Raw genomic sequence first — 18,773 nt, 5'->3', positions numbered from 1 at the left:
CATATCATATGTTGTAGATTAGTGTTAGCAATGGCTTTGCTCACTCTGTGAGGGGTATTTCTTCTGTTTTCAACATTTGATTATGCATTATTAACCTAAACTGTATAATTATGCTTTATTAATGTGTCTGCTGTGTAACTGTATTATCACATTGCATTTTCTATCTTTAAGGTGTCAGTGGCAGGTAGAAGCGAATGGTGCATTATCGCCAGCCCTCACTCCAAGTCCATCTCCTCTGCCACTTACAATAGAAGAAGACAGAGAGTTTACATATCCCTCCGACATACTTTTGCCACCAGCAGGAAACTACTTTGAGCTGCCCAGAATCAGGCTGCCTCCAGGGATTATGATTAAACTGAGGGAAATATCTGGCCGTGCCCGACCTCAGTTCAGGCCAAGCATAAAGTAAGATACTTTTTTTCCTTGTCACACCTACTCAACAGAAATCTGAAACTTCTATTTATGTAGTCTGTGAGGAACTTTCTTAAAGGATAAGTTAGCAAAAAAAATAAATGCACATTTTTTTGTAGATAATATATATATTTTTTTTTTGTTAGGGACCTGTAAAGCATTGCACCTGCGATGAGCATATCATGGGTGTAATGCCACGGACCTGCAGACTGCCTGTGTATCTGTCTGCTCGTACGTCATATCAACAGCATATTGGGAGTTCATAGAGAACTTTACGCTAGCAGCCACAAAGCTTGTCAGGACGTTTTCCCATGAACAGAACACTGTGAGTGAATAATGGAGCCAGGTGGGCAGAGCCACTTTAAGTTTGTGACAACTAGCAGGAGAAAAAGTTCCCCGCTAGCTGTCAAAACGGATACTCGAAGGGTGGGGGGGGTTAGGCAGTGCATTTGTAACATGTTACATGAATATGGGTGTAACATGTTACAAAAGGTGAACTTATCCTTCAAAACCCAAGCCAACACGTGTTTGTTTTGGATGCAGTAGGGAAGGATTACAGCATGTATCAGGTTTTTATTGCTGTCTGTGTTGGTATCAGGTAAAGTTTCCCTCACTTCCTGTCTTTACAGGAAGAAATTAAAAAATATATCAAACAGATTTTTAGTAAAGTGGAAAGGGGTTAGAACATCTTACAAAGTTTTTTTGTTTTTGTTTTTTTGGTTTTTTTTTTTTTTATTATTACTGTCTGTGCCCTCCTGTGATGTCCACATCTCCATGTTTTTTTGTACACCACAGGGACAGAAAGAAGGGGGGAAAAACATTCACAAGAGGGGGCACAGACATGAGTTAACCTAACTGAAATTTAAACTCTTCACAATTTTGTTCAAAACTACTAAAGAAAATATTTTGGCATTAAAGAATAATTATAGGCACCGGCAGGTTATACTTAGTTGCATTGGTCCAGCTTGGACCAGTATAACTGTGTACGTGACATACCTGGCTGATACCACCGGAAGCTGGAAATCACTAAAGTAGACACCGCTAATCCAGTGATCTCCACTTGCTTCTGGGTCCAATGCAGAAAACCAGAGGTCGGCTGGTCAGCATGGGCATCGGTCAAAGGATTCTTTACATTTTCTGAATGATTTTAAAGCGTTTCCTGATTGGACAAGTTGGCGAGGAGGGCCGGTGGCATCACGCTTTCCAACCTTGCTGTATCTATTTCAGTGATTTCCAGCTTCTAGCAGCATCAGCCAGGTATGTCATATACAAGGCTATATTGCTGGAGGAGTTGTAACTACAAGCTGGAAAAATGTAACTATGTATAACATGCCATTGTCTGAAATTATTCTTTAAGGTGCATGGTTAGCAGTATCCAATACAGTTTTAGATCGAGTGAGGAAGGATTTAAAATCCTGTCTGGTTTCCACTTCTTTGCAGGTCTCAGTTTAGTGGGATTTTCCCTCATTTACTGTGTTTGTGACAACAGTTTCACCAGTCAGGAAAAATATTGTAATGCAAATACAAATGAAAATACTCTTTATTATCCACAAAGGGACACAGCTTGATGAAAAGCAACCTAGGGTTTGCTGCCATCGACAGAAGAAAAGCACTGTAGACACACAGAAAAGCAATGTAAACACAGGTACAACACCCCTTGCTCTCAGGGACCTGGATCATTAGAGGGCCAATGGATCAATACTATTTGAGAATATGGAAGTTTGTCCAGGACCAATCGAAGGCTGTACAGTTCTAACACAAAGCTGGGGAAGCGCAATACAAACTGTAGTGAAGAACAAAAAACAGAGCACACCGACCTTGCTCAATACCTCAGTAAACAATTAGTTGATTGATTTAGGAGATATACTCACAAAAGTAGTAATAAAACAGGCATGTATAATCCAAAACCGAATCATACGATAAGGAGACATGTGCGAATCCTATCGGAAGGAGAGACTCTCAGAGTGACGCTGACGCTTTTCGAAGGGGGGTCCCTTCTTCGTCAGTGGTGAGCTATATCTTTTAAATCAAGAAAATCAACTAATTGTTTACTGAGGTAATGCGCAAGGTCGATGCATTCTGTTTTTTCTTCTTCACTACAGAAAAGCAATGGCCAGACCCCTTAAGCTTCCTGATGACGGGCATTTCTGATTCTGATTTTTTTTTTTTCTTTTTTTGGCCCATACTTGAAGTGGTTGTAGACCCCAGACATGAAATATCAACAAAACATATTCCTCTATAGTGTGTTCTTGTCTCAGTTAAGAGCATGAAGTGTCATTTCTATCTGCTGCCTCCTTCCTCTGCTATCAGCATGGATCACGTCTGACAAGTTTTCCTGACACGAGTAGAGAAAAGGTGACTGGAGATGATTTTTTTTAATGATAAAGGTAAACAGAAAAAATAGAGAGGGTGAATCTGCCTAATGGGGGCACAGACAGCAATAAAAACTGCCAAGTGTTCTAATCCCTCTGCACTCTATCCAAAACTAAAAGAAAAGTTTTGCCTTTAGTTATACTTTAAGACGGAGGTCAGCAACTGATAGATCGTGGTCTGGGTCGTGGTCTGGGCTTGCAGACCCACCATCCCAGAGCATCAAACAGAGTGCAATGCAGAGGGACTACTTGTAAAGTTGGAGCTGTAGTAGGGAGCAAGAGGCTCATAAACCAATGCCTCCTCCGTAGTGCTGGCTCCTGTCACATGAAGAGTGACCCCAACTGCACTCCACTTCTTATCCCAGCTAGCAGTCTCCAGAGTGGTGCCAGCAGCAGGAAAGAGATCTTCAGGTCAGTGTGAAGCAATACACTGGCTATATCAGTATAGGGCTGCTTTCACACTGCTTTCACACTGATGCACTGCGGTTTCCCCTACACCGCAGGTGCAATGCAGTGTACCTGTAGCTTTCTGAATGCAAGAGCCCAAAACACAACTAAATTTATCTACGAACACCACTAGCACCTAACTAAGAGGGTGCTACATTTGCTAAGAGAATCAACTGCAGGGTTTTGCCACCCCCAACTTTCCGTGTGAACAAGCCCTAAGGGTTTCGCTGCTGATTGCAACTAAGGGCTCATTCAAAAGTGCAGCAGGCACAGTTGCCCCTCTGAAAAGCAATCTGAGTTTGTTTGACAGGTAGTGAGGAGGCGATATGTTGCCTCCTCACCACCTGACTTAAAACCCATGATTGCTGTGCAATGCGCTTATTGCAACATGGTACTACGGCAATTTAGAGGTTTATATCAGGTGTGAGGAGGCGATACTTTGCCCAGTGATCTGTGACTTCTCCCATGTTGTTCAAATGGAAAATACACACCCAGATCCGGTCAGCTTGCTTCTTCTAGGGATTGTACCCACAGATAATTTGGTGGAATGCTTGAAGCAGGTGCGTTTAAAGCCCTAGCACAGTTCCCCACTCTAGCACTGATTGACAGAATATGGAGCAAAGCGAAACATTTATTTCCAATATCATGGCTTTACCACATTCACACATATCCTCAATAACCATAACTGCCCGGAACACCTTAAACTGAAGGGCTTTGCTGCGTGGACAGCTGCTGGTCTTAAATATGTCCCTCAGCTGTACCATGGGCAATTGATGAAAGACTATCAAACTTTAAGTTTGACTTGCCCAACTCCGTCTTTTTACAATACCTACAGCTTAGACATGCCATCTTGGCACAGGCCAGGGATTCCTTGTGGGTATTGGTTAACCCCATTCTTCTTAATTGATCAAAAAGGGACAGATCTCCTCACTATACAGTGCATTGATTAAACAGGTGTCCAGGGCCATGTCCCTTAATTGTAGACTGCAGTGGTCCAGAGATTTGGAGTATATCTCTGAAGAGTGGGGCCACGATTCTTTCTAATATTTTATTTGCATCTGTGTATTCATTACAAAAGCTTACCCAGCTTCATTGTCCATAGCACTTATCGCACCCCCCCCCCCGAGATTATTTGATTGGCACCGGAGGGACACCCCTTTGTCTACATTGTGCTGTAGAAAACGGTACCCTATTTCATATGCTGTGGAAATGCCCTAAATTGGTGCGCTATAGGACCTCTGTAATAAAGCTGATCAATAATTTCTTCACTCTCGCTCTCCCTGTAGATCCTAAACTTTGTCTGCTGGGGTGGTTAGATGAGGAGACTGTTGAACCCCTCACATATACAGCTATAACTTGTCTTTAATTTATAGCTAGGAAGCTCATAGCACAAAAATGGTTGTATCCGACCCAGGCCTAGCGCCATTTCACCTAGTGAACGATAGGCTCTTAAGCGGTGGATCACCTCCTGGTCTAATAAGACATTTAATTTATTTTTATCTGAGAAATCCCCTGGTTAGAAGTGTTCACATTGTCAAGAACAAGTTGTATTAATATCATTACGTGACATGATGATTGCGCAGGTAAACACATAGTCAGCACATTATATACTCTGATGGTACAGTCCTGCGTGACAATCTTGTGTGTGATTTGTCTGTAGATGAGGTTTTGGCTGTTGTCCTTTTATGTTCTTTTTCTGTGATTTTTCTAATGGTTTTTACTTTTGTACGTGTTTTTGTACAAGAACTGTTAATTTGAAAATGGAAACTTGTTGGTTTTCTAAAAAAAATATCTGATTTAAAAAAAAAAAACCTTGGACAATAGGATCAAAATATGATGCTTTGCAAATTTAGAATTAAATGTTTTCCTTTTTTTTTTATGTAGTTCAGAAGAATCACCGTTGATTATTGTAACAACTGGAAAGGGTTTGGAAAGAGTTCAGTCTGTCCGATTTAGGAATGGATTGAACCAAGTAAAACGAATGATGCCAGCTAGATTTTGTCATTTTAAAACATATACCATGTCTGCATAACTCTCTAGTTTCTAGTCTTGTCTAATTTTGTGATTGAAGTAGATTTTAGTGTCATTCTTGTACGGTGATACACAGACCACCCAGGCACCACTTTTCTTCAGAATGCTCCCACTTTACTAGGAAAGGTGTAGAAATTGATCTTTCCAGCAGTGGCTAAACAGCAGTGAAACAGTAGCACTCGGGAAAGGTTTCCTTTGTGGAGAAGAAAGAGAAGTGCGCCAGACTAAGTGCAGTATGAATATAAAAGTTTATTGCACACAAGATTATAAAAACTCACAAGACGTGGGTAGATATCAGGCATCAATATATAAGGAGGAGGATGTCATCTGTGCTGCACCTCACAAATGGATGGCTGTAATGTCAAGGTGTTGCGTGGCTGGCGCTCTAGGCGGGTCCCACAGGAGGAAGCGAGGATGGCAGGCGCAGTAACCGGGAGTCGCGGCGCAGATAAGAACCGGGATCCAGGGCAGGCACTGCTGATCTCTCACATCAGCGTGGGTACAGTAGCCAGCTTGAGGCACATCCAAGATGGCCACCGGGCAGGAAATGACATCAGAACGTTGCTGGGAATCCTCCAAGGGGGCGGTGACGCGTTTCTAGGCAACCTGCCTTTTCATCAGACCTCCTTTGTGTCCTACTCAATGCATCTACTCTTAGAGGACAGCCAGTCAGGCCTGTTTGCAGGCAGGAGTGTTAAGATGATCAGACACTTGTGACAAGGAAAAAATATATAGGGGGAATTATTGAGAATTGAAAATGCCTGCATTTCACTCTTCTCTCCAGCTTAGTTATGTAATACAGTTGTCTTTTTATGAAGGGAGGTTATCCAACCAGATGTGATGGAGGAGATGGTGGTATCCTGTGTCATTAAGCACCTGAATTTGGTTGATGCCCTTCAGTCCTTGATAAACTATCAATACAGGGAGGAACATCTAGAAGAATATGATTTGCTTTGTAAAATAATGGGAGAAACGTTTAAGAAACTGAACGCTATGGAAAGACAGTTACAGGTAACATTGCAGTAATAACTGTTGTTCTCTATATTATGTGTAAATCTATGTCAAGCCCGTTTTAATTTTGCATTGTCAACACTCTCTCCCTCCCCTGCTTAGCTGTCGTTATATAACAGCACTATATATACATTTACATTTTTGAAAAATGTATGATGCTAAACTATGTGCGCTTATTGCGGGATGTGCATTGATCTATTTGACAGAGTGTTGCTGAGCTGGAACAGAAGTGGCAGAATGAAGTGGAAGATGCTTTAAATGGAAAACTAGAGAACAATGCTCCATTTTTCTATGACTATCACTATAATGAGGTATAGAAAATCACAGGATATTTTATGATTTCTGAATACTTCTTTGAGCTATAGTTCTGCATTCAGCCGCAGCTGTCTTTTCAAAATGTTATCTGTATTTATTAACCCACAGAGCAAAATGAAAGAATTAGAGCTCTTGTGTTCAATGAAAGAAATACTTTTTGATGGAAGTGATCCTGAGAATATGGTTTTAGCTCTCAGGTAAGTAAAACTGACATTACTCTTTATTTAATCATTATCCCAACTCATTTCAAGTCTAATCATTTGTGATAGGACAGTGATCTTTGAATTGGTACAGTTACATCAAGCATGTTATGGATGAACAAATACAGTTGAAAGTCGGTCTGCTAAGTCTGTAATCTGTGCATATAAAGTACAAATGTCAGTATCAGTAATGGTTGTCTTCTAGCTTGTTGCCAGCCTAAAATTGGAATCTAACAGTGCCTATCCATGTTGTCTAGTAGTCTTCTTGGTAAACCCATAGCCCGCTGAAAGGCAACTCTTATCTTAATCATCCAGTGAAAGAATCTGGAATTGATTCATAGACCATGAGTTATATGCTGCTACCTTTAGCTGATTGGAAAGTGGCAAAGGCTTTACTAGAACCACCCCCCAGCGTATCCATATATTTATTTTCCTCCTTCGACTGACACATATTCAAAGATCTGGAATTTCCAGATCCTCTACACTCTGTTTATATCTTGGATACTTTACCTTGACCCCATGCCAGTGGGGCTGGCTTCTGATGTTTGCTTCGAGTACTGGATCCTTGTCATGTGGTGCAAAAAGTGAAGCTGGCCTCAGAGTGTTTTACGTGCCCGGGGCTGTGGTTTATTCATATGAGATCTAGACCTTGAAGACCTCTTCAAGGGTATTCCCACCATGATGGGTGAAGCCTGGCCCCTGAACAGGACAAGCAACCTGGACAAACTAAGATAGGATTTCCCTGTACCTTTACGTACCAGTTCTTGACTATACACACCTTGCTGGATCATTACTTGTATCTGTAGTATACACTATGTTATATCCTTCTATCCTACAAAACGCACATTAAGCACCCTCCACTGACATTTCAATGGAGGCTACAGAAGAACTTTCTCCACCAAAATGTTGTGATATTAATTGCTCAGCATTTTGCCATATGTTTGCTTTGGTGGTCTCATTGAGTGAGGCAGTGTGTACCAGTCTCTGCCTACACAGATCCACACATTCCATTAGGCACAAGAAAGTGGCAATATTTGGAGAGCTTTTCCCTTATCTTGATCAGGCAGATTGGGCATTTTACCCTGAAGGTGAGCTTTTCTTTGGGAAAACCCCGTGAGTAATACATTAAGGTGGTTATGGAGGGAAGGGGGTTCCTACCCTATATCTACTATCCTATCTCCATATGGATAGTCCTCTTCTGCCTTATGTGTACCATCTGTTCGACCCTCCAGGCATCCTCATCTGTTGCCATCATTTTGTGGCAGATCCTTCACCTCCAGGCCCACGGAGCCTGCTCAAAAGCCTTCTTCACAGTGAAGGTTTACACTCACCCTTGGAAATGGGGGTATGTCTACTGGCATTTGCTCCAGCTTGAGCAGAGGCTTCTCAACCCTTTAATTCACTCTGTCTTTCAGAGAGGTACACAAAGGGTCTCTATTGCTGTCCTCTTCGTTGTTTTCTGCTACCTGTTCTACTTGCTGCTTCACAAAAAGCATTTTCCCAATACCGCCTTGCAGTTTTGTAGTCACAGGGGGTGGTCCTCTCCTTTCCTTTTTGAAAGAACTACAAGGAATTTTCAGGGGCCTCTTGTCCGTTTAAAGAAGACGGTTTCGTTATGGCCTTGAAACATCTATCTCAGTTACTGCAGCCAGGCTTTTACCTGGTCTCCTATAGACATTGCCTCTATATCTCACATATGAGTGTTTTGTTTTTTTCTAGCTTTTATTGGCAAATGCAATTGATGGGTTATACTTCCTATTTATTAACACATCAATTTCATTGCTGAAAAAAATCACCACTCTGTGGTACTATTTTATTAGACTGATATTTACACCCTGAACATTCTTATCCCAGGGGTGCCTTGGAGACATTTTACTTCAAGATTCCTGAGCCTGATTCTTTGAATCATTTGTCCAAATGCTGACGCTCACACTGGTTGATCCAACATCCTTCTCAGTCTCTTCCCCAACCTTGTACCATCTGGAGTTCCTATAAACCTGACATCATTCTTGGTTACATTGTTCCTTCATGACAACTTTTTTCTGTGTCTGGCACCATGCTCAGAAACATTTTCTCACCCCTCTGTTGCCCCTGCATGAGAATTTCTCTCAGGTTCTGCTGATGGACTCTTTCAAAGCAGCCTGTACACTGTTTTCTCCATTTAAGGTCACTGACTTCTCCTTATACGTGGGAAAGTTAGCTCCATTATCTAATGTCCTTTTACTTATTGCCATAGCACAAATCTTTCTTGTCTTACAGCCCTCTGGCTCTGCTCTGAGCTCTGATATATCTTCCCCTCCACATATAAAGGCTGTGAAGTCATTCTGCTCTCGGTTTTTCAAAACTTGGCCTTTTGTAATGCTTGACTTCTATTTGCTGGCTTTTGACTGGAATAGGTTACATTGCCCCTATTGCCAGTGCTTCCTTTCTGTATTTTTTCCAGTCTCCACATGTGCTCTGTGGGTGCCCTGGCACCTGTCTAGCCCTCTAACCAAAAATCTTCACTTTGACTCTGCTACAGAGATCTCCCAGAATCTCTAATACAATAATGTTTACCAGTTAACCACATTCCACTGGGTGCTCCTCTTTCCTTGGGGCACGTAGATTGTTTCTCTCACTCTCTGCAATTTATCATATGTGCTAGTTTTTACTTGGTCTTTTGAAGGGAACTCCATTTTAGCGTATTCTCATTCCCCATCCTGAAGCTATTTGCCAAACACCTAGACTGTAGTACCCATCAGGTGTTGGCTCGGCCTTGTATGTCCTTTTCCTAGCGCTTTGGCTCCTGCACTCCCCATGCACTTTTTGCAAGAGGGTGCCCCTCCTCGTCACCCACTGCAACCTTTGTCACTCTGTGACCTTCATCGGGTGCTCTTGCCCATGCAGAGCCTTTGCTTTGTGTTCTTGGGGTTTATTCCCTTAAATTGTCCTCTATGGGAACAGTGCACACACTTTGCCCTTGGTAGCCGTAGTTCTTCCTTGGCTCCCCCTATCTCTTCTAGGGAGTCCTCTTTTTCTTTCTGGTACACTGGGACAAAGGATGCTGTAAGCTAGTTATTGCATTCCTGACGTTCTTCCTTTAACCTTTTGTGGGAATGTTGTTCCCCCTCCCCATGTCCTACCTTGAAAGTATGTCATTCTTTTTTCCCTTCTTATGGGTGGGGTCAGGACAGTCCTCTATTGCTTTCTGCCATGTCTACCCTTAAAAAAATGATCCTTCTTTTGTTTTTCTTCATGGCCATCCATCTATGGGATTCCTCCCTCCCTCTTCCACGGTGCTGAGGGTGGTTATTTTGCCTTTTTTCTAGAAACCCTGAATCAGAGAATGAGTTTTTCATTCCCTACCTGAGCCTATTCTCCCACAGCTGTTTGGAGTTCTGTAGATTTTTCAGCATCAAGCATCTATTTTTCACAGGTTGTGGGACCACCATGTAAGCCTCTTTTTCATGTTTTCAGTTTTTTTTTTTTTTTTTTTTTTTTTGCTAGGTAGCTTTTTGGGCCACTGCTGATGCAAGACACCAGTATATGATTATACCTCATATGAATGGAATTGCAGGGTTGAATCGTTGTCTGCTTCCTTTATTGTTTCAACCTACCTGTGTCACTGCCCAGATTAGCAGACTTCCATCAAGCCCTCTCAGGTGTTCTTGACCAAGGGATTATTGTCCCAATTCCTATAACCGGTTTCAAGAATTTTACTCCAACCTGTTCACCATTCCCAAATGGGACATCTGCCCTACCTTGAGTTTCAAAGCTCATGCAAGCCCAGATATTCTGCATGGAATCCACTAAATCTGTCAACACCTCCCTTTTATTAGGGAGACTTTCTGGCTTCTGTTGACATGTCCCTTTCCTTCCAGTGTATCAGTGTTTGCTATGTTTTGCTGTAGGGCCCCAACACTATCAGTTTTTGGTCTCTCTTGGGTGTTCACCTCCAGTATTAGCTTTATTGTGCTTTATTCGCATTCCCTGATCGGATTGAATCCTAAGCCATCAAAAATTGTCACTGGAAACAACGGATGTAGTACCTGAGTCTAGACCTGGACATAGATCAGGCCATAATGTTTATTCCACAGAAGAAACTTTAGACCGTCCAATTTCAAGCACTCCAGTCCAGGAGTTGGCAGACTCTTTCAGAGCAACCCCATTTGTCCAGTTTCACTCCAAACCAATACAGTGCAACATTCTGTCATCATGGTACTAGTCAATATGGCCTCTGGAAGGACTGATTTGTGTATCATCAAGGTTCAGGATGTTCCTGACTTGGTAACACTGTTCAACAGGTAAAAAGTTTTGGGCATAAAATTAGCTAATCTTACATAATTTTGGGGTGCTGAAAACGAAAATGACCCTAAAAAATGTTGATTGGCTCTAGTTTCCATGATATATTCACCCATCTAATGACGTAAGCCATTCAAAATTATGATGCAACTTCAGCTGCATATTGCGCAATTGATACTGGTGACCAATAGAAAATTGCATGTATACTGAGATGATGCAATATTAGCCTTTAATTGCATCACTTCACTGCATAAAAGCTGCAGTATCTGTAGCTGATTGTAGTTCGACAGCGTCTTTACATTTCGTTTTATGCTTATATAGGCTACTCAGTAATGCCTCGAACTTGTGTGAATAAAGCAGATAATTTCTGCTATATCTGCGGTGAAATAACTTTTATCTCACAAAAAAGGAGGATAACAGGAGTGATTAAGAAAGCCTACAACTTGTATTTTGGCTGCAAGATAGGAGACCAGGACAAGAGCTGGGCACCACATATATGCTGCAATTCTTGTGGGACAGCACTGGAGCAATGGTTGAATGGAAAAAAGGCATCTATGCCTTTCGCTGTGCCAATGATTTGGAGAGAGCCAACAGATCATGTTAGTAATTGTTACTTTTGTATGGTGCCTCCAATTGTAAAAGGGCTAAATAAGAAGAAAAAGTTATCTGTGCACTATCCAAATATTCCATCGGCAATACGTCCAGTTCCTCATGGAGAGGGGCTACCAATTCCTAAAGCACCAGAATCCTTCGTGGTTGAGTCAAGTGAGGAAGAACCTGAAGCGTGTAGTCACGTGCAGTTGTAAGAGATAGCCCTTTCCTCGAATACAAGAGAAAAGCCAAGAGAAGCAAAACCGACACAAACTGAAGACAAAACTAGTGAGAATCCTAAGTATTAAAATGATTCAACTTAGCTTATGGCTATATTTTTTCTTTGTAATCCTATGCAATATATTATGCCATTTAGGCTTTGTTATGTAGTCAATATCACTTGCTTTATATTTGTGGAAAGACATCTATCTATATAATTATTGTGCATTATGTAGTCATTACGCCTATAGTAGAAAACTTTCCGTTTACAGAAAAACTAGAGCCAATTGACAAATTGCATTGTTATATTTGAACTCAGAATGTGAAATTCATTAAGAAATGGATCCTTTTGTTTCCAAAACTGGCAAAAAATAAAAATTTGTTGAACAGTGTAATTTGGGAATCTGGTCAGACGTTCTTCCTTATCTGTCTTTTGAAGAATCCTCATAGTGGATATTAACCTGCTGGGCTTGGAAGGAGTCCTGGGCACCCTATTGGCTGTCTCTACTGTGTTGGACCCAACCTACTGGAGGGTCAGCCAAATCTCAATTGAGTTGGACAATGCCACAGCAGTGGCACGCATCAATTATCAAGAAGATCCAGAAGGTTCATGATTCCAAAAGGGGGTAGGTCCTGTCCTCGTCAGAATGCCACATCCTAACCTTGTAAGTCTTATACATTCCTGGAGTAGGCAATCAGCAGACAGACTCATTCATTTGACAGCTCTTGGGCCCAGAGGAGTGCTTCCTATGCCTGGAGGTGCTCCAGACCCTTAGTTGCAGGTGGAGAGTGTTGATTGTGGACCTCCTGGTTCAACAAAAACTGGAAAGGTTTGTCTTTAAATACAGGGTTTCTCTTTTGGATGCTGTGGTTGCTCCGTGGGATCAGTACACCTTGGTCTATTCTTTTCCTCCCTTGAAATGTTTTTCTGCTTCAAAAGTTTGGATTCACTGGACTGACTCATGTGGATGTTGTAGGCCAACCTGGTAAGACTCCTGGCAAAAACTGTGGGCTCTAATGGATTGTCAGTTTGTTTTTTGTCCCAAGGACCATTTAACCACTTTATTTCATGGTTACTGGTTTTAATGGCAAAGCTAGGATCAGATATGGAAGGTATACTTCACTTGATGCGAATTTTGGGGCATCCACTCTAGGTGTTTCTCCATGAGGCAAATTCTGTCTAGCCCATTGTTGGATCTGGACCAGTGTCTACCTCTCAGCACAATCAATGGTCAAGTACCTGCCTTTTCTGTTCTGTTTCAGAGACTGTTGGGCTCTCACTGTTTTGATTAAGGCTTTTGTGCAACTGATATCCCATATAGCTTCCCCTGTCCGTTCCCTTGTGCCTCCCTGGTATCTAAACCTGGTTCTGTCATTGCTTCAGAAACCACCTTTTGAAACCATTTATATTTCTATTACCACCCGAACTGTGGCATTTCTTGTAGCCATCACCTCTTTGAGGCGGTTGTCTGACCTGATGGCTTTATCCTGCAAGGAACCCTTTTTGGTCCTGCATAGGCACGAGACTATGTTAAGACTCTGGGTAATGGACCTTGTAAGGATGCTCAGGATTCTCTTTCTGCATGTTTTAGGTGACACAGGCCATCATTCCACAATATGGTCTCAAGGGTTGATTTCCACTGTTTCCAGTCATAGCACACGCTACTAGATCTGAGCAGCACAGTGGAAGTGTAGTGCCTAGTGCTTCTGGTTTGCAACACTAGGTCTTCAGGTTGAATCACAGCCAATTCACTATCTGAAAGGAATTATAGTGTGGCTGAAAAAAAAAAAGTTTTATAATCCTATACCCACACCCACAGTTCATCCAGAGGAAGGCAAAAAACCAGCAAAGCATGATCCAATTTACTCCTTCAGAGGAAAAAATTCCTTCCTGATCCCCCGAGAGGCAATCTGACATTCGCTGGATCAACTTTACCTATAAATGTTTTAGTATCCAGTTATATTCTGTGTATCTAGGAAAGAATCCAGTAAGCTGGCCAGAACTAACTCTATTCCACATTTTCACAGCTCTTACTGTGAAGAAACCTTTTCGTATTTGGAAATTAAATCTTTTCTTCCAGATGTAAAGAGTGCCCCCTGTCCTCTGTGATGACCTCAGGGTGAATAACTCTACACCGAATTCACTATATGAACCACTGATGTATTTATACTTGCTGATCATATTCCCCCTTAAACTCCTCTTCTCAAAAGAGAATTAATTCAGTTCCTCTAATCTTTCCTCATAGCTGAGCTCCTCTATGCCTCTTATCAGTTTGGTTGCCCTTCTTTTTACTTTCTCCAGTTCCCCAATGTTCTTTTTGTGAATTGGTACAAAAATTGAACTGCATATTCCAGATGAGGTACTACTAATGATTTGTACCGAGGTAAAATGATATCTCTCTCTGGAGTCTATACCTCTTAATACAAGAGAGGATTTTGCTCGCTTTAGAAACCGCAGCTTGGCATTGCATGCCATTAGTAAGCTTGAGATCTTAATACAGATCACAAGAACTCCCAGATCCTTCTCCACCATTGATTCCCCCAGTTGTACCCCCCTAGTATGTATGATGCATGTATATTCTTGGGCCCCAAGTGCATAACCTTACATTTATCAACATTAAACCTCATTTGCCACATAGTTGCCCAATTAAACAGTGCATTGAGGTCGGCTTGTAAATTGGAGACATCCTGTAAGGACATTATTCCACTGCACAGCTTGTTGTCATCTGCAAAGACTGAAATGGTTAGCATGTTCTCCCTAGGATTGTATGGGTCTCCTTTTTGTAATCCAGTTTCTCCAACTCTCCAAAGACATGTTGCTAGTTCAATTGGTTCCTATCTAAATTGGGCCTAGCATGCACATTATATCCATGTGAGATAGGGAGCTTAGATTGTAATTTCCTTGAAGACAGGGACTCAAGTAAATGCATATTATGGAAAGCACTGCATAAATTATTGGCACTATTTAATTGTCTGTAGTAAATAAATGAATTGAGGTGTTCTGGTAGTGGAAGGGTTTGTCCTGGGGTGGTGTAAAGTTTTTTTTTTTTTTTGTTAGCCATGGTCCAGTCCTCCTGTAGGGTGCAGTTTGATTAGGAAGGTTGACTGTCAGTGCCCCTCAAGGCAAGGTTTTACAGTGGCTCCAAAAATCCTATTTCATTAGGGTCTGATCTTTGTTTTCCTCAGAGAAAAGTTTTTCCAAGAGGTGAATTCTTTGATTCAGAAGCCCTCACATCCAATGGCAAAAACAAAAACACTGGTGAAGAGTTTGATGAACCGTGCAGAGCTGCTATTGCACGTCACAATTGCAGCACAGTCTGGAATCACCAGAAGCATCTCTGGCACACCAACAGAGCCACCAGGTATTTGAAAAACTTAACTTAAGTAGTAATGCCCCCGTTGGTCCCAAGTTTCATTTAGAATTACTCAGATATCAAATAGCTAGGGTACAAGATGAAAATATAAAAATAGCAGAATGGCATATGTATTTGGTACTCAAAAAATTGATTCTCTGCTTTTCAAAAATTTGAGTGGATGGCATCTGTCCAGGCCAGCCAAATCTGTCAGGCAGATTGTGTGGTTCAGCGGGGGCTAAAAATTAAAGCTGTTACGTTTTTTTTTTTTTTGTTTTTTTTTTTTGTTTTTTTTTTATATTTAAACAATAAATTAATGTCACAATTACCTGCTCTATGCAATGGTTTTGCACAGAGCAGCCCTGAACCTCCTCTTCTGAGGTCCCCCGCCAACGCTCTTGGCTCCTCCTCTTCTCTGTGCACCCCCATAGGAAGTTGCTGCCAATCCATAAACGTACACAATGCTGCTTGGCTCCACCTCCCAATCCCTTTTCACAGGATTTATGTCCTGTGAGGAGAGAGAGCACATTGCTACAATCGAGCAGTACTGGATCAAAATGGGATCGAAATAGGTAACTATGGGGGGTGAGGAGGCTTAACAACTGCTGGGACATTTTTTACCTTATTGCGAGAAATTCATTAAAGCAGAGTTCCACTCACGCTGTCAAAAAATAAGTCAGCAGCTACAAAAACTAGCTGCTGACTTTTTAAAAAAAAAAAACAGCCACTTACCTGTCCCTTGGTCCCTTGGTGTGTCCCCTGCAGCCCCCCCCCCCCCCCCCTTTCCCCCAGTAGCATTTTCTAATTTTGTTACCGCTTTGTAAAACACTTTCTTATATGGCTTTTGGATATTTCTCAGCTTGTAAATCTATATCGGAAGCCAAAGCAATATCTCAAGCAATGCGCCAGCCAGTGTTTCTCCGTAGTATGTCAGCGCCATCTGACCTGGAAATGATTGGGAACAGTGACTTGGAGTTTAACAGATCAAATTCAAGGTAGATATGGTTCCTAATGCTTATGATCTTTAGTATATGTAGAAGGCGAATTTATCTAAATTTAATTTATGATGCTGTGTTTAACAGTTTGTATAACAATTAAATTTTCATTTCAAAATTTGTGGTATTTTTCAGGAGACGTAATGTAACTAGCCACAGGAGCAGCTCCTTCACATTGCTGCAGTCTCTGGCCATTGAAGACAGCCGGGACAAGCCAACTTACAGTGTCTTGCTAGGTCAGCTGTTTGCATTCATTGGCACCAATCCAGACCAAGCGGTATGTCATCCTGTACTCTGCACAATGATTTTGCACATTCTTGACTTTTCAAGCTTGAGAGTTGATGATTTTCTTACATAATCCTGTTTGTATGTACATTTGGCCTAAGTAACCATACCAGAGTTTACGTGTTTATTTTTTATTTCAGGTATCAAGCAGTAGCTTTTTGCTTGCTGCTCAGACACGGTGGCGCCGTGGGAACACACGAAAACAGGCCCTGGTGCACATGAGGGAATTGCTGACTGCTGCTGTTCGGGTTGGAGGTGTAACACATTTGGTTGGGCCTGTAACTATGGTGCTCCAAGGAGGGCCAAGGTTGGAGTTTTGTTTTTTTTTTTTTTTTTTTTTTTTTTTTATAATTTTGAAAAGTGCATGTTCATTTACGGCTGAGATTAGACTGATGCATTTAATGTTGCACTGTATCTTTTAAAATGCTAAAAGGTTATCTTCAATAACCTTTACATAATGTGATGTTAAAGTGTTGTTTTCATAACAGAATTGAGGAGTTGACATGTGGTGGAATGGTGGAACAAGTTCAGGAGGCCTTTGGGGAGACCATGACTTCAGTGGTGTCACTGTGTGCTCGCTATCCCATCGCCTGTGCAAATAGCATCGGTCTTTTGTGTACTATACCTTACACAAGGTGAGATTAATTATCTAAGATATGATTCTGTTGAACTGATCTAGATAAAATTACAGTTTGGCATCTGCAATAAGCACCGAGGTTTTTCTTTGTAGAAACTGGATCAAATAGAACCCATTTGGAAGGCCACCTTTGTTTAGAGGTTTCATGTATGTCATTTTACAGCCAGTTAAAGCATTTCACAATAAACTATTCTGCATTTCTCTTCATTGAAAGGCACAGGGTATGTACCCTGTCTTTGAGATGGGACACTTCAAGTGGAACTTTGCACACATCAAAATGTAGAATTCACCTCGATTGCAACCTACTGTTCTTTAGTCTTCCTACGTTCCATTCCCAAGCAATGGAATGCAAAATATTTGTACAGAAATCTTCCCTGCGCATGCGCAGCCTGAAGAACAGTTTGGCATATGTTGAGTTGTGCTGAAATATGCAGCTACAATCTCCCCTTCCAGATGATTTATGTATTTGTGTCCCCATGTTAACCCAAGCCCTGTGAATACATAGGCAGATGTTGTGTCCCTGACCAAAGTGAACCTGCGTCCTCCTGTCTTTCAGTTCTGTGTCTGTTGTTCGTAAGTTGCCTTCTCCCCTGAGCTCCTCAGAAAAGTTTTGGGCCAGTACAGAATGAGTTGTCACATCCTGCATATCAATCACTATGACCCTTAATATGACACCAGCATTTGAGAACTGCTCTCTGCCATAATACCATGCCTAGCAGAAAAAGGCTACTGCTAACTTTGCAGTGCTCCATATGAGATTGTATCAAATCCTCTGACACAACACAGAGTTCAGACTTCCTCTGCATGGTACAATGATAGCAGATGACTGGGGGGAAACTGCTGATTGTCTTGGCATAGGGAGGGTACTGCACTGACACCGAGGTCAACTTGTGGCTCAGGAAATCCATATTATGGGGGTTTTGGCCAGATGCCCACCTCTACCTCCTTCCACTGATGCCAGACCGTTATTGTACAGGATTCCTGAAAGGGAGTAGAGTAGCTGAGGGAAGACTGATTTACTTACACATATATTGTTCATAGCCCTTCCTCCAAGCTTACTGAAAATTGTTCAGCTAGTATATAAAGCTGAGTCAGCCATAGAGCACACCTGCAGAAGGGGGGAGGGATTCCTATATCTAGGCCATGCCTGTGCTTCTGCTGAATGATACAATGGGCATGCATGGGATTTAGGGATGACCTAGATTGTGGGCAAATGAATCTACCAGGAATAGTAAAAATTGCGGTACTATATTGAAATGGAGTTGCAAAAAGCTTAGTTTTTGTTTTGAACTGCAACTGAATATAGAGTCCATATATTTCCTTTGCACAATAATAGCAAGTATGTTTTAATATTCCTAAAGGCATTGTACATTTTCAAATGTTTTGTTATTTTATTTGGTATTCGTGTAGTTATATTCCTTGTGCAGTTTGTTTGCTTTACCTTGTAATGATGGAACCACATGTTGTGGCTGCAGTTTGTAGTGTCAAGGCTGATCAATTCCCCTATGTCCATGTATTGCTTTAGCTACCCTTTCCCTAGAGGACAGAACAACTTGCTCTCCCATGTCACACATCATTCAATGCATGCTTTGCCATCGTGTCTGTGCAGTATCACAAATGTGGGA

General features: G+C 41.6%; 1 protein-coding gene across 2 annotated transcripts in view; it reads left to right on the top strand.

Annotated features, from left to right (window-relative positions):
• HECTD4 (HECT domain E3 ubiquitin protein ligase 4) overlaps nt 1-18,773 on the top strand; it is a 241,288-nt gene that overhangs the window by 115,630 nt on the left and 106,885 nt on the right. For both annotated transcript variants that reach the window (XM_089676997.1, XM_089676993.1), the window contains exons 25-33: nt 172-405; nt 6,080-6,272; nt 6,479-6,583; nt 6,696-6,784; nt 15,065-15,240; nt 16,091-16,226; nt 16,362-16,503; nt 16,652-16,818; nt 17,000-17,146. In XM_089676997.1, the coding sequence (XP_089533123.1) occupies nt 172-405; nt 6,080-6,272; nt 6,479-6,583; nt 6,696-6,784; nt 15,065-15,240; nt 16,091-16,226; nt 16,362-16,503; nt 16,652-16,818; nt 17,000-17,146 (1,389 nt within the window). The remainder of the gene's footprint in view (nt 1-171; nt 406-6,079; nt 6,273-6,478; nt 6,584-6,695; nt 6,785-15,064; nt 15,241-16,090; nt 16,227-16,361; nt 16,504-16,651; nt 16,819-16,999; nt 17,147-18,773) is intronic.

Source organism: Staurois parvus, unplaced genomic scaffold (genome assembly GCF_062004578.1).
Source record: "Staurois parvus isolate SC_StPar_1 unplaced genomic scaffold, SC_StPar_1.0 ptg000014l, whole genome shotgun sequence".
Classification (NCBI taxonomy): domain Eukaryota; kingdom Metazoa; phylum Chordata; class Amphibia; order Anura; family Ranidae; genus Staurois; species Staurois parvus.
The sequence above is the reverse complement of the archived record's forward strand: the minus strand, read 5'-3'. Positions and strand labels throughout refer to the sequence as shown.